Consider the following 16368-nt stretch of genomic DNA (forward strand, 5'->3'; position numbering starts at 1 on the left):
ACTCCATTCCAGTGTTTCTTGACAACACAACACCCTTCACAATCTAACAAAACACAATCTCTCATCTGCGCATTTTTGTCCATCTTACCAACAAGTTTGTTTAAAAATCTTCAAGTGTCACAAAGACCAAAAAGTTTTCCCTCCAGCTGATGGAGGGGTTTCCCCTCAATTAGAGCTTGAAGGAAGCCCAATGGAAACCAGCACCTTGAGAAGACAAAGCCTATGCTTGGTTTACAGAGGGAGCTCTGTCTGTGCCACGTGCAGACCAACCAGGCTCTTAGAGCTGGCAGCACAGGATTCAGACAGTAACTAAATGCTATGTATTGCAAATTCCTTTGCACCATAAAATTACACCAATAAAGCAACTGGAAGATAGGTTAGTACCGGGATAAGTAAGCTGGTAATATTTCCTCCCCAGTCTTCTTGCTACAAAATATCCTACACAGTGTCCCACATGCTTCTGCCCTTCCTGCTTCATAGTTGTCTGGGAATTCACTGGCATCAAACAAAGGGTTGGAAGCCATTGTATCTGTGGACATTTGGGATCCTTTCCGTCGAAACTCCATGCTAGCTTGAGTTGCTATAGCTGGGAAGAAAAAAAACAGTATTTCACTGTGTTTGTTAACATATATAACAGGCTCATGGGATCCTGGACACAAAGATCAAGTCCAATTTAGCAGTTATCATGAAGCTGTTAGTTCACTGTATTTGAGTCAGTGTATCTGTTTAGGAACTATTTGAGGCTATAACTAACTTTTGTCCTTGTACGGATTGGAACAATTCACCTTCATACTCTGAATTTAATCCCAATTCTGTGTTGGGAAGTGTCTCCTTGTATCCAGCAATACCTCCCTGTCCCCTCAGAGGACAAGGGTATTCCTTGCCTTGTTCTCATCTCCAGAAAATTACTTTCCTTACACCCTTAAAACAGCAACAAACTTTTTCACTATGCCATTACTACCACTTCCACACAAGCGCTTACTTGCAACTGACTGATCACTTTTCTTGCTCTGAACATCAAACTACTTCAACTCCATTATGTTGCATAAACATAAATGATTTACTTTAAAAAAAAAAAAACAAAAAAAAAAAAACAACAAACCCAAGAATTCCGAAGGACCCGTCGTAAGAAAGAGCCTGAGTGCTGAGAGCCACTCTCCTGTTTTGGTTCCCTCTCCCCCCATATGAGCACAGAGAGCTCGCAGATGGAAGCTGCCAGAAGCACAGGTCTCCCCTGTGTGCTGACACACAGCAGACATCTGAGACCACAGCCACAACGACGTGACTGGGTTCTGGGCTCTGCTTACAGTGGGGGAGATGGAGCTCAGTGATCTTTAGGGTCCCTCCCAACTTAAGCCATTCTGTGACCCCGCTTAGCTTTGTGCTCTGTTCCTGAAGGATGGCTCTGCCAGTCCGACTCAATTCAATCCATGTCTATTTTCCAGTACACCTTTCACACATCAGTATCAGGCACATAGGATGCAAGGGGCTACTCATCTTGCTGGCTTCTTTATTTCTTCTAAAAGGACAACCAAAACAAATTTGTGTATAATGCCCTCAATTTCCAAAGAGATAGGAAGGAAAAAAAAAGAAAATGGTAGAAAATTCACTCTTGGAATACTAATGGCAGAAGCAGCATTTTCTTTCTCATTTTCAGCTAAGACTGTGCTGATCTTCTGACATTTTATGAGCTACAAAACCAAAGAGAACAAATAAAGTGTGCTCCTAATAAATCAAGCTAGGAACTCTACCTGCAGCAAAGATCCTGCTCTATCTCATGCCTGGGTTACTAGGGAATATCAGGGTCACGTTCAGTCAGTCAGACAAAGACTCGAACACCTGGACGTATGGAATACTTTTTCATTTATGGGTAAGATTTTTGTTTGGATTTAGTTTTTGAGGGTTGTTTGTGTTTCTTTTAAGAAGCAGCTTTCCAATGACAAGCGCCTACTGTTAATTTGTGTCTATAAATTGTGTGACCTATTGTTACCTCAGCAATTTTCACAGCATAAGCAGCAAATAAGCACAAATCTTTATGCATCTTCCCATGAGCCATTTTTTGTCCTGAATAAGCTATCCAGCAATATACTGTAGTTGGAAAAAAACACTACATGCACAATGCATACAAATCAAACACTAGGTCTGTAAAATAAGCTTTAAGTAAAAAAAAAAACATGGTTAGTGCAAAGTCCTGAAACTCATGACATGATCACAGACTAAAGGACATAAAAGATGGGACTGATTCAGGCAGATTAATTTTGCTTTTGCCAACAATCCTCCCCATTCAAAAACACACACAAAAAATTACTTGTCTTTTTCAAGTAAAAGTGCAAAAGCTACAAGAGACAATGAGAATGAATTCACAAATAAAAGATGGGATTATGGAAAAAGAAAAGCATGACCGCAATTAAGGAAAAGCTACTTGTTCCTACTTACAAGATTTATAAGAAAGAAGAATTTGGATAAAAGATGCTGCAAGATAATAGAAATAAAATGGAAACAAATCAAAGGACAGCAGTAGTTATAAAATACTTTTAAGATGGTGAAATTGTAATTTAAGTTAAGAAGCTTTTAGCTTTTTTAAAAAATAGATTCAAAGCTTTATGATACAGCAAGCTTGTTAAACACACAGGAAATCGGCATTCAGGTCCAAAATTATGGTTTGGAAAGTATCATGCAAAACAATGAACAAAAAGTTACAAAATACTAGCAAGATTTAGATCTGTTCATATCAATGTACATCAGCTCTTTAACAGGATGTATTAACCCTTCCCAGCTCAGGTGCATTTGCCTACAGTACATTGCACATGGAGCACGCAGCAGGCTCCCCAACACTTTCTGTGACTCGGTTATGTTTCTTGAGGGGAAGATTACTTACCTACAGAGCCTCCTCAACCATAAGCTGCCAAACCATCAGCTCCTGACTGCATTACTGCTCTGTTCTCTGTATGCCAAGCTGCCAACAACCCAAACCAGCACGGGCATGCCTCCCCTGACCATCAGCTCCACCAACCACCTTCCAAAGCAGAAATAAGAGGCAGAGCACCACTAGAAAGATCAACACCTCAAAAACAATCTCCAGAAACAGATGAGAGAGTAAAAGGATTCCAGTAACCAGGCATCATGAAAACAATCTGCACCTCTCGTGTTCTCTACACATGCTAGGTCAGATAAGACCTGTGTATGCCAAGCCTCTCAGCAATACTCAAAACTTCCCTCATCAGGGCTTCTCCCACTTGCCTCCTAGACCTATACGGTCTTTGAGGCACCACAGTAACAACAAGAGGGCCTAAAAGATTAAACTTTACCCCAAGATTGCTTCAAGGCCCAAGAGCACCCGGGTGACATCAGCAACCACCTGAAGCACAACTCCCCCAGCCACTTTACAGCACATGGCTGGCAAGACCATGACTTCTTTAGGAAGAGGGTTTAAGAACAAGCCCATCTGACTGGAAGATCCACTCACTGAAACACTGGCACAAGGGGTTACTGAGTTCCTCCCAGCCCTCACTGTTTGCTGAGGACAGTGATAAGCAGCATTTACAGCCCACCGTGCTGGATATATCCTGTCAGCCAACTGGAGCTCTGCACATGTGCACTCCCCAGAGCTGCCATATTCAGGGATATCTGCCTAATGCCTTCCTGATGGATTTCTTAAAGACTTTTATCATGTGGAGCAATCCATTCCACACTTTAACAATCACTGAGCCATCCAGTTCTACTGACTGCACCAGCAACACCCAACTCCTTTCAGCACCAAACACTTACTTCAGAACTGAGCATTTTTCATCTCTTCCCATGATACAGAATAATGTCTACTAGCTGCCTTCTCTAAAGCTTCACCATTAAGGTTTCAGTGCAGAAACTAAAACCCAACACAGGATAGGCACAAGAGCATTGGCACTGATGATGCCAAGATCCCTGTTACATCTTCAGAATCCAAACAACTACGAAAGACCATCAGGAAGGAGGAGGCTCAGAGCAAACAGGAAGACTGCCTTCTAGGTAATGAAACCCTATCAACATTCAGCTGTACACAGATTACCTCCAGCTAACCTCACAGCAGAGAAAAGAATTCCGCAATCTCTCTTCTCCCAAACAGACACAGACTAAAAATGCTACAACTGCAAATGTGAAATATCTCCAATAACTACTGCAGGATTCTAGATTAGTACAATTTTTACCACGGAAATAACAGAAAAGTGAAAAGATTGAGGCAGTATTTATATTCACAGAACCATAGAATATCTGAAGTCGGAGCATGTGGAGATCACCTACCTGGGCACCCTGCTCAAACCAAATCAACACCAACTAGAGCTGGATGGGTTACTCTCCCATCCACCCAAGTATTTTTCAGTTCAAAACCTACAAAAAGTTGTACATTTTTTCCACCTCAGAAAGGCCTTTCTTACTCTTTTTGACTTCAGGAAGTGAGTGTGTTGAAGAAATCAGAAACACGAGGCACTGCATCTAGAAAAAAAGCAAAAGGTCCAGGAAAGCAAAATCTACTCATTTGCCTGGGCCTTGACCAAATGCTCCTTAATTCATAAAGCTCATCAAAAAGACTTCTTGTAAGATGGGAGAAAGATGATGTGCTATTCCCTGTGAATCAGCATGGCTCATTTAAAGGAGTTGAACTAATCTCTGAAGTAGAATTTGAGACTGCATCCCATCCTCCACAGTTTCTTCTAGGGTAGCTCAAGAACATCTATTTAGAAATCACATCACATCAGTACTTGTTGAAAGTCTGTGTCATATGCAGTAAGAGAAATAAAAAAAACACTCTAGAAGATGCATTTTTCTGCAAAGGTGTACCAGGGCAGCAACATCTCTTTGGTCTTGCAGAGAGAGGATTTTCTTCCTGAGGCTTACACAAGGTTTATCAATAACAGTGCCAACCATGTAAAACACATCCAAGCTAGCGACAAGCATTATTATACTAAGCTGTTGAGAATGGGAGATAGACTGTGACATACCGGCATAGCCAACCCATAGACAGAAAAAAGTCATAACAAGACTTATTTTCATCACCTTCCCTAAGCACAGGGATAGTGACAGCTAGCTGTCCCTTCTCTGCTGGCCTCTTCTCACAAGCCCCACCGAGGGGATCAAGTCTAGACGACAGGGTTTTGTGAAAGGCAGGTCCTGCCTGACCAACCTCATCTCTTTCTATGACCAGGTGACCTGCCCAGTGGATGCAAGAAAGGCTGCCAATGTCGTCTACCTAGACTTCAGCAAAGCCTTTCACACTGTTTCCCACAGAATTCTCCTGGAGAAGCCGGCAGGTGCACTTTTCACTGGGTGAAGAACTGGCTGGAGAGCTGGGCCCAGAGTGTGGTGGTGAACAGAATTACATCCAGCCAGCAGCTGGTCACAAGAGGTGTTCCTCAGGAGTCAGTACTGGTGCCGGTCCTGTTTACGGAATCACAGAATGGCCCAGGTCGGAAGGGACCTCAAGGATCATGAAGCTCCAACTCCCCCTGTTTAACAGCATTAATGATGATTGGGATGAGGGCATTGAGTGCACCCTCAGTGCATTTGCAAATAACACCAAGTTGGGAGGAACTGTCTATCTGCCTGGGGGTAGGAAGGCCCTACAGAGGAATCTGGACAGCCTGGATTGATGGGCTGAGGCCAACTGTATGAGCTTCAGTAAGACCAATTGCAGAGTCATGCCCTTTGACCATAACTCCATGCATTGCTATGGGCTTGGGGCAGAGTGGCTGGAAAGCTGCATAGAGAAAAAAGGATCTGAAGTTATTAGCTGACAGCCCACTGAACGTGAGCCAGCAGTGTGCCCAGGTGGCTAAGAAGACCAACGGCATCATGGCTTGTGTCAGAAATAGCACAGCCAGCAGGAGGTGACTGTACATCTGCAGTCAGCACTGGTGAGGCTGCATCTCGAGTGCTGTGTTCAGTGTTGGGATCCTGACTAGAAGAAAATCATTGAGACCATGGAGTGTCCAGAGGGCAATGAAGCTGTGAAACACAAGACAACAAGGAGCAGCTGAGGGAACTGAGATGGTTCAGTCTCGAGAAAAGGAGGCTCAGAGGAAGCCTCATCATTCTCTAAACAACCTGAAAGGAGGTTGTAGCGAGGTGGGGTTAGGCCTCTGCTCCTAGGACACTAATGGCCTCAAGTTGAGCTTAAGGTTGGATAGAAGTAAATATTTCTCCTCAGAAAGAGTAGTGAGCCATTGTTTTAGCAGGCATGATGGTTAGACTTGATGACCTTAGTGGCTTTTTCCAATCTTAAAGATTCTATGATAAGATTCTATGACTCTATATAGAGTAGAATAAGCAGAAGCAAGCAAATACAAGATACAATGGGCCCCACTTGTGTGGGGGAGAGGGACCACAGCATACAGCCCTTTTGGCCCATCTAATCATTCCAGCACAGCACCTTTGGCCTTACTAAGTTCAAGAAGTAAAAGATTTCCCCTGGAGGCATCAGGTTTCATAGATTAGACTCCTAGAAAATAAGTCTTCTAATTCTGACTTTGATCTGACTTTCAAGCTGCTGATACTTCAAGTCAACAGAATCTCCACAAGGTGAGCTCCTTGGGAGCCTTGCCATGTTTTCTGAGCAGCTGACCTTGAGATCTCCGAAGGAATGGTGCCTCTCTGCAGGGTTTCAGCAGCATGGGTGCTTCTTCAGTGCTTACTTTAAAAGTTTTGAGAGATCCCAAATCCATCATTTCCACACAAATGATTTGTGACACAACAAACAAGGAAGTTCATGGGTTTAACTACTAATATTGAGTATTATTATAAATCCAACTTGCTACAACAAACCTCTACCTATTTTTCTTACTTTGGCCAGTAAGCTTCTGATGAACAGATCTCTCATGAAGGTTTAGAAGACATCTTAAGTACTATACAAAAAACAGGAAAAATGCAAGGATTGAGAAAGCTTTTGTTTTTCTCCTGAATATTTATCACTCAAGGAAAGAATGTGCTTGAAAGCCTCTCAGAGCACAGCCCTAATTCTTCTATCAGATCTCAAAACATCTGACTTCTAGAGCTGAACAAAATGTAGGAGACGAGATAAACCTAGCACTTGAGGACTGCAGATGTGTAAGGTATCAAGTCATACATGGGAACATGTAACAGCCATCACTGAAAAAATCCCACTTGCTATTTGAAGGATCACCTGTTCACACAGCATTCTCCAAGAACACAAAGCACAACTTTGTGCAGTATCTGCAGTGAGGTTTGACAATTTTGCAGACATAAGAGTCACTATAAAAACTTGCCATTACTCAAAGATACATTCAGACAGATTTCAAACCAGGAAATGGACTCTTGCCTCTTTATGTCGTTCTGTAAATAATCTGTCCTGCCCGCACAACTGCAACTTCCTTACTTGTGTGAGCAAGTGAGTGCTTAGTTGTGAACAGTAATTAATTTATTTGTTTTAATTTAACAGCCCCCAGACACCTACTGGTGCTGGTTCAGCTGGGAGGGGTTAACCACTACAAGCTCTTAGGATTTTATTTTTATTTACCAGTTACACATTCAAGTTAATCTTGCAGGTAGGAAATGTCAATAAAACAAGGAAAAAAAATGAACAGATATTTTCAGTAATATTTACCAGTCATGCTGCTGTCTCTGTTTATTCCATTATGAAGTTTACAGTGAACAAATGCCGCATCAAATAACCACGATCCAAAGAGGTTCAAGATGCTGTTGACCTTTGGCCTGCGAGGAGCTGGCAGTGGCCGTGGTTCAGAACTTGTCTGGTTTGGGCTAGAGAGCGGAGAAGTAGAGGATGGTTGGTGCTGCACTTTGGAAGCATGTGCAGTGGTTACCTGTTTGAATGGAAGAACAAACCAGCTCCTATAAAATGAAAATCACTTCCTCTAACCAAGGAAGCTATGCAACACAGTAAGTACTTAAACACAGAATATGAAATCTTACCGTGCTGGTTTTCATTGTTGCTTTATTCACAGTCACAGCCCGATGCCTTCGGTTATGGGGTGGAGTCGTATTGATAGCAGTGTTCTGGGGCATGCTCAGCCTGTTTACTGGCGTGGGTGGTGCACTGTCTGACCGGGGTCGTGAAATGCCTGCAAAAATCAAGCCAGCTCTCAACACATCATCTATGAACATACACAGCCAGCAGCACGGTTACTGAGCCTTTGGACCTTCTGTAAATACACTAGCTTTCCTTCCCTCCCCACTCCCATGAACGGCCATAACACGAAAAACATCTTTCACTTTTTCTGGCAAAAATAAATGCACAAACAGAAGAAAACTCTGGTTGCGTTACATAAACAAATGCTTAACAGAAAACCACAACTTCAGAACCTGTGAAAATGCACACAGGAGTACTAAGCCTAGGAGCAGGCAGAGGGAAAGGAGCAAGGGTCACTTGCCAAAGCCAATTTAACAGCTCACTCCTGCCAAAAATCAGTTGCATCTCACCTCTGCCCTTCTTTTCCAACCTACATCTCACAGCCCATTCTGAGGTAGCTTTAGGATGTCTGACCCTCAGTCGCTCAGCTCACTAAATTAAGACAAAACCAATATACAGTGCAGCATGCTGCTGTTTTAGTGAGCTGGTTCAGCTTGCTGAACAAACACTACAGTCAGGGCAAGGGATGGGTAAGAAAGCTGAGCAAGCTATAATTTTCTGGCAGCAAGAAGTTAGATCAGCCATCTCACAAAGCCCAGCCTGGGGGAAGCATGTGGTGCGTGTAAGAAGGCCCTCTTTCTAGTCACAGATTCAGAAGTAACTAGCGTAGAAATTCCCCCTGCCAAATCTGCAATGACAAACAGCACTTCTTCCCATTTCAATGAATACCACCTCCCCCACGTTTGAAAAATTAAGTGCAAAACTGCAGCATGTCTGAAGATTGGACATGGTTTTTTGACTACACTGAATGCTTCATAAGCACAGCACAGAACAGTGAACTTCTGATGAATCACTACCGCTGTGCCCCAAGCAGAGCTAATGTACGTACTATGAAACTTACCCCTTTGGTACAATTTGTTTTTGGAGGGGGTAGAAAATAAGGTGCAATATTTTGCCAAATTTATACATCACTTGAGCACGTACCAGAGAGGGCAAGATAAAAACTACTTATGCTTCAATGCTTGGGGTAGAAGGTAACAAGATTATTGTTGTAATATTAAAATTAATATTAAAATTAGCCTCAGCTTAGTCCATACATCTACCCAGGACACACTGTGTGTGTGTGTGCGCTATACTTGGTGCCAACAATAGCTCTGCTGGGCACAAGAGCTACATTTGTTTGTGGGGTTCTGTTGGTTTGGGTTTTTTTCTTTGTTTGTTTTATTCAGCTTGCATAGACAGGAAAGGATTCTCTCCATATTAATGCTCAGTTAGCCATTTTTATTTATTTTATTATTCTTTCAGTGCTCAAATCTATAAGAGGTTAGCAGAATAATACAAAGATGTTATTTTCATGAAGTGAGGCCATATTTTGCCTATATATCTTTTCAGAAATTCCAGTAGTATTTGACTACTGAGCATTTACTATCTCAGATGTAGTACAAGTAAATAGCAATCATTAAAATTCCTTAGAGCTGGAGGCAAGGAATCTGGAAGAAGCACAGTACACGCTTTTAAAAGTCACTATCACAGAAGCAGATTCAATAACTTCCCAGAACAGCCACGGTTTGTGGACATGAGAACTGACCACTGGCTCTCTTTTGTTATTTGGTAGCTTTTTAAACAGTTCCTACCAAAGTGAAAAACAGCAATCAAAGCTTGTTTGCACTGGGGAACAGGCTACCAACAGAGCCTTATTTCTCAGCCTCTTCTTTTTCCTGCACAGTTTTTTACCTGCTCAAGTCTCCTGCACTCCAGTACCAGCTTACACCTCTGGCACATGGCAGAAAAAAAGAGGTAAGGAGACAGATGGTTCTTCTGAGCTTACAATAGCACATTAACTCTGAAGAGCTTTCAGTGAGACTGAAGGGTACTTAGAATACTGCTGTACATTTCAAGTGCTGCACAGCATCACTTAAAAATCAGCAGCCAGTGCTTATATCTATTCCTTATCTTTCAGGGGAACCTGGTCGGTTACCAGGAGATGCAAAAAAACACAGCTCTTCTCAGCAGTTGTTTAGGATTGGTAGGTGAATACTAAGGGCAATGGCCAGCTGAAGAATAAGTATCTGAAGATGCCAATCAAAAATCCGTACCTCCCATGAAATGGGCACTGCACACAGCTGCTGCCACAGAGCCTGTAAATGAAGTTGTCAGTACTCACAACATGCTAGAAGTACTATGCTTGTGCTGCTGGTTAGGTAAAAGGAGAAAGAAGCCTTGTTTGGGAAAGAGACATTAATACTGGACTTGACGCTTAATTAGAACATTTTTTGACATTCATTTAAAACTAAGGTCAACTTTCTGCATTCAAACAAAACTACTGTGTACATAGAGAGTCATTCAGAAGGGGCTTCAGGTCCCTCCCCTATCAATTTTAGGCTATACTCACAAATGACTAATGGTTATATCTGCTTTCTGAAGAATTGAGATTAAAAAAAGAAAAAAAGAAGAAAGTAATGCCCAGGTTATTGTTCCCAGCTACCCACAGGTAAGTCCAACACATTACCTAGGAAAGCATCCACTAAACAACTGATCCCACGCATGGCACGAAAGAATATTTGAGGCAGATGCTTAAGGCAGGGGTATTGATTCAGCTCTTGAGTCATCCCACTCACATTCAGAAACTGCTCCTGAAATTTGGGGGTAGAACTAATAATGGCTGGGTTACTCAAATCCACAGGATTACTGTGCACACACAAAAAAAAAAGAGAACGTTTTAGTCAGTTTAAGGACAGTTTTCAAGATTTCCAGAATGCTTAGCGATGTAATTCTTTAAGGCAGTTAATTAACAGCAACACACGAGAGCATCAAATAAAAAAAACCCTCAATAGGTCAGCATCTTCTACCAGCATTTTTTCTACTGGAGACTTATTTGTTGCATTTACTCCACCACGGGAGCTACAGAAGTCAACTTTCCCTTCCTGGTTTAGTAGTGGCACATCATGTTCAAACATTTAAAAACCAAAAAACTAATAATTCCCAATTTTAAAAAGCCTTCAACGTTCAAATAGGCTTAATAAATTTATTAAGACCCAGTGAGGGAGAGCACACCTGACAGAGAACAGTCCTGCAGCTGCAGTAATGTTCAGCACTTCTGAACTCCATCTTTTAAGGTCTTACTTGGTTACGATTCTTCCCACAGGGTAAGCAATAAATGGCACATTATCAGCAAAAAAAATGAAGTGAAAGCGAGGAAGGAGGTTGTAAAAACTTGAGTTTTTTCCTCCCAAATACAAACGCTACACCAGCAAGCCTGGACTGGGAGACACTACAGAACTTGCAACACTACTATCAGAAATGAAGGATAAGTTTTAACCAGTAAAATAATTAAATTTTAGACCTAAATACACTTAGGGTGTTTTTAGAGGAAAAAATCAATTATGCTGTCCATCAGTGTGATGCCTCCCCTCAGAACAAAGTACACTGCTCGGTTCTGTTGCAGGTCTGAGGAAGGGTAATATTGACATTAAAATTAACTATGTAACTTTCTCTATAAATGCAAAGAGATGCACCCATTTAAAAAATAACCTTCCATAGGTTTAATTTAAACCCTGGAAAGCAAATGGAAGCAGTGCACATCTCAGAGTTATTGTTCCCCTTTTCCTGTTTGCTATCTCAGAGAAGCTCAATTCTACTGAAGTCCTGTTTTTAAGATCCTCCAAAATGCCACATTGCTAAAAAACACTTTTTAACTGAACTTGTTGACTCAGAACACAAACTGGTGCACTAAGAATGGAACGGCCCACTCACAGCCCTGCCACAGACTGCTGCAAGGCTCTTGTATGACACATCTCTCACACTTGGTTCTACTTCAGCACATCAAGCTCAGCAACCTGCAGAGAAATTTTTCATTTGACAGTTTTCAGAAAGGATACAAGAACACACATAATGGCTGGTTGTAGCTGCAATACCTCAGCATGTGTAAAAAGCGAAACCACGTTTGCGCAATGCACTCATTGTCCATTTCAGGAGGAATCAGACCAGCATCTTCTTCAGGAATTTTAAATGGAGGAAATGAAGGTCCATATGTAAAACGCAGCAATCTAGAAAGCAAGTCAGACAGATATGTCATGTCATCTTAATACTCCTTAAAGTTTAACAGTGCATCAAAGCCTCCAAGAAAGGAGCAGGAGGCCACAGGGGGACCTACAGCAACACAATACCACGAGGATAATGGCTTAGATAAGTGATTTGGGATCCTCGCTGGTAAGCCTCTCTGAGCCGCTGCTGTCTGATTTGAGTCCTGCTTCATTCCCAGCTTTGCAAGCATTGCTCACTTCCCTGACCAACATAATCTTGGTGTTCTCTAAAAGCATGGAAGAGAGAGAAGCGATGCCTTCTGAAATCCTGAACCATTCCCAGAAACTACTTTTTGGTTTCGCTAAGCTAAATGCTCTTGTAGCACCATTTCTCAGTTCAGGTATTGTAGAAGTCCTGCTTAATCCTAAAGTTAAAGAGGCTGAGTTATCTTTCACTGCAGCCAATTCATGCAATAGACAGTCAAAGCATGTGGGGAACCACAGTCTGTCATGGTGACTTATTTGGGCAGAAAAGTGGACGAACTTAAAGAAGTATTAAAGTCCAAAACAGAAATACACATTCCTATATCAAGCAAGAGCCACTTTACAGTGGTGCCTCTCTGAATGCCCCAGCACCCGTTTGCATTTTGTGCCCCAGAGGCATGGCCCTGTAAGGTTCTGCTGCAAAATTATCTGATCATGACCCACCCAGTGAACCCCAGCATCAGCCCAGGCTTACACTTTTGCTAAGTCATGCCCCACATCTTTGTGCTGCAGAAGAATATGTTGCTTCTCAGTCCCTCTTTTATGTGCAGCAAGAAACCAGCTCCTCAAGGAAGCTGACAGAATCTTAACTGAAATCTGGGACTTATTCAAGAATGACTACAAACAGAAATAAGTCATAATGCATATAGTCAGCACAAGCAGTTAAAACAGACTTATGACACCCTATGTGGGGAAAAGGAGTCCCTTATTGGTATGGCAGCACAAAAGACCCTTGTTTTATTCTTCTGTGACATCACGGCCATGGATTAACACTGCATAAGGGTACAAAGTTCCAAATATAACTTGCTATCTGGCTTTGAGATTCTTACTCCTGGTCGACTGCTGACAGCTCAATTCAGACAACAGTTCACAGGGAATGCACTTTAACTGTTTGAAGTTTTTATTTTACTGAAGCATTAAAAGTTCAGTTTAAAATCCACTAAACTTAAAGCTAGCATCAGAGGAGTTCAGTTTGCTATGGATTAGATAGAAACCAACTATGCAGCAGATTAGCAAAATAAATGTTACAGAAAACCTGCAGATTACTGTGAGTCAACAGAACTAAGACTGTCAGTCAACAGTGAAGGATAAAATTTGGGCCTGAAGTGCATGAAGCAGAATGCCAACGCATGTTTGGATTCGGAGCTGCGCTCTTCAGATCAGTGAATCATAAAACATTTTCTGTTACGCAATGCTGCATCAAGCGAACCAAAAATAGCTAAAGTAGCGTGGGAAATACACTAAATTTGCATTGCAGCTTTATTTCCCACAGGTTTAACAATTAGCTGATAATCTGGAAACAACTACTTGTTTTTTAGACAAGTAATTAAAAAGCAAGTTTTCAGTGTTTAATTTTTCCACAATACAGCAATTTCAACGCACCTTCAAACTACCATACAAATCACTATTGAGTCTCGGGAGAATCATCCCCCGATCCTCACTTCATCAAATTCCCTTCCCCAGGAGGATGAAATTTGTTCCACAAAGACTTCACACCACAAAGACCCCAGCATTATCAGAACTGATGCTCTTCTCACTGTCTGAGGTTTTTCTTGAGGTTTGAGGTCTTCCTGCAGCCCCCAGTTCCTCACAGTGTGGCTTGGTACTGCTCCTATGGAGGAAGATGACTGCAGCCTGCATCTGGCCCATCACGTCCCAGCAGCCAGCCCATAGCATTGCTGCAGCTTTACAGAGCAGGAGACTAAACACTCAAACACAGACACTGCTCAGTGGTGATAGGCACCTCATCATCTCGGTGATGTCTGTCATACACATAAATTGCATTACTACACTCATGCTAATGCTAAGTTCCTCTCAGGATGCGATATAAAAGTCAGGGATGGAGACTGAAATACATTCACACTGAATAAAATGCTGTTGAAGAAATGCTGAGATTACACAGTAATAAGGACAAACCAATTTAGACAGTTCACTTGCAGAATAGAGACACATACATGCCCAAACCGTACGAGACAAGAGCATTTGTAAATCCTCTTATTGAGCACTTTGTTTTGCTCATTCACTCTGGGAGGATTCTGCATTCCACAAACAAGAAACTCCAGAGTCATCAAGCTGTGATCATACCAGCAGATGTCCATTTCTTTGTGCACAACTTCCCCTACCTGGAGGTAAGAGCACAGATGACCTTGCTCCACTGCTCCACTACTGCAGGGTGATGCCGCCAGTTGGCCACCATCTCTTTGGCAGTTTTCCAGTAGGGTGGTGTTGGAAAGCACCGTGTACAGGCCAGTAACCACACCTCAAACAGCACGCCGATCAACTTCTCGGCCAGACTTTCAGCAATGCCACCTGATAGCAGAAATGACACATACCGTTAGAGAGTACTCAATCTAAATCACTACAGACATCTCCTCAAGGAATATCTGGAACTAAAGGACTGTCACAACTGTCACAATTGCACCTCACATATTAAATTTTAGTTTAAGTGATAACTGTAAATATTCCCAAGTTTTTCATCGTATTTTTCATCATTTTTCATTTAAGGGTAATCCCCCATTGCTTCCTATAGAACCTTGTACAAGCCCAAAGGAAACAGAGAAAAACCCCAGCCACATGCATGCGTCATTAACAGATACTGGGAATTCAGCTACTGATCTTAGGCTGCCTTCTGCACATAAAATATTTGATGTCTTATTCATTTTAAATAAGGTATAAACATTATTTTTCAGTAGGCAGGCCAAACTGGACAGCACACATGGGTTTCAGTGAAACTAACAGTGAACAATATTATCTAAACCCTTCACTATGAACTCTTTGTGCACTGAGTCCACAGCTGGGCAAAAACATTTTGAAGAACTGACTCAGTTCTAAAGCACTCAGTCTCCTCTGACAGTGCTTTATTTCAAAGTAGTGCAGTAGAATTAGGAGTGAGCTATTGCACTCTGGTGGCTACTACAAGCTTTTAACAGGTTTCCCCAAATTCCCATAGCAGTTCAACATCCAGCAGAAACAAAGCATTTTCCAGTAATTGGATCAAATGAAAGTCTAAGACAAACCTTGCACAGTTGGAGCTGCTAGAAGAGTATCATTAATCTGAAGAAGAAATAACAACAAAACTTCCCAGGTTTCTCTTGCCATAATTGTTGATTCACGAGCCAGTTTCTGGACTGCTTTCAAAACTTGCAAACACAGTCTAATCTGACTAGATCCTGGGTCTGGCCTGCAAGAGAAGGAAACACTACTTGAGTCTCCAAAGAGGAAATGGCAGACACCATAGAGCAGTGTATACAATAATCTGAACCTTGAGCAATTATAAGAGGATACATCAGCATGACCAAACTAGAGCCAAGAACATGAAGATGTGTGCATGCACCACAGCTGTGTCTGAGCATCCTAACTCTGCCTTAACGAGTATAAGATGTACCTCAGTGCTTTTCTTTACATGACACAGAACTCACAAACACAAAGTGAACATTTTAACCAGAGAAAGCATGATCTGTTATAACAAGAAAATATTTAAAAGGACAAACAATGTGAATACTAAGACACCTTTCATTGTTCCACATTAAAGTCGGAAGACAGCGTTGAGTTTAGAAGAAAACATTGTTAACAAACTTCTTCCTTGTTCACCTCTCACTTCCAAACGTACATCCAACTCTTGCCTTGAATTTCTCGCATTTAGGAAAAAGAGAATCTGGCAGAAAGTCATTAAATAGTAAAACTAGACTAATAGAGGAAGGGATGAGGAGGGTAGAAAGGGAAGAAGTTGGCAGTGTGAAGTTTTTCCCTACTTTAAGAAGCAGTTACACGCTACCTCTGCTGAGTCACGCAGCACATGGTGTCGCATGCGCAGCGGGCTCTCTTCCCATCAGTTTGTGCAAGGCAGAATGGGGACAGAACAGTATCTGAGGACACTGGTAAACAAATCTAAGGAAGCCTAAAAGCTTACGGAGTGGAAGAATGAAGAACGAAAGAGCTGACTGAAATGTGCAATACGTGAGACATTTTTCAACTTGCAAACTTGAAATTTCAAGTTGTAAGCTT

At 41.9% G+C, this 16368-nt stretch overlaps 1 protein-coding gene across 28 annotated transcripts in view; it reads right to left on the minus strand.

Annotated features, from left to right (window-relative positions):
- Positions 1-16368, minus strand: part of RALGAPB (Ral GTPase activating protein non-catalytic subunit beta) — a 62940-nt gene that overhangs the window by 37254 nt on the left and 9318 nt on the right. For 16 of the 28 annotated variants that reach the window (XR_014935733.1, XR_014935734.1, XM_015881295.3 and 13 more), the window contains exons 4-11: positions 15381-15544; positions 14487-14673; positions 11992-12123; positions 10587-10765; positions 7921-8069; positions 7595-7811; positions 2437-2472; positions 385-586 (exon numbers count right to left, since the gene is read on the minus strand). Coding sequence is in view for 22 of the 28 variants with exons in the window: in XM_015881295.3 (XP_015736781.1) it covers positions 385-586; positions 2437-2472; positions 7595-7811; positions 7921-8069; positions 10587-10765; positions 11992-12123; positions 14487-14673; positions 15381-15544 (1266 nt within the window). In the remaining 6 variants the exon portion in view is untranslated. Of the gene's footprint in view, positions 1-384; positions 587-2436; positions 2473-7594; positions 7812-7920; positions 8070-10586; positions 10766-11991; positions 12124-13746; positions 13867-14486; positions 14674-15380; positions 15545-16368 lie in introns of those variants that run through there. The other 12 variants (XM_085519460.1, XM_085519456.1, XM_015881297.3 and 9 more) reach the window with 3 other exon arrangements.

This window comes from Coturnix japonica, chromosome 19, assembly GCF_054131305.1.
Source record: "Coturnix japonica strain WE chromosome 19, WE-NBRP24, whole genome shotgun sequence".
NCBI lineage: Eukaryota > Metazoa > Chordata > Aves > Galliformes > Phasianidae > Coturnix > Coturnix japonica.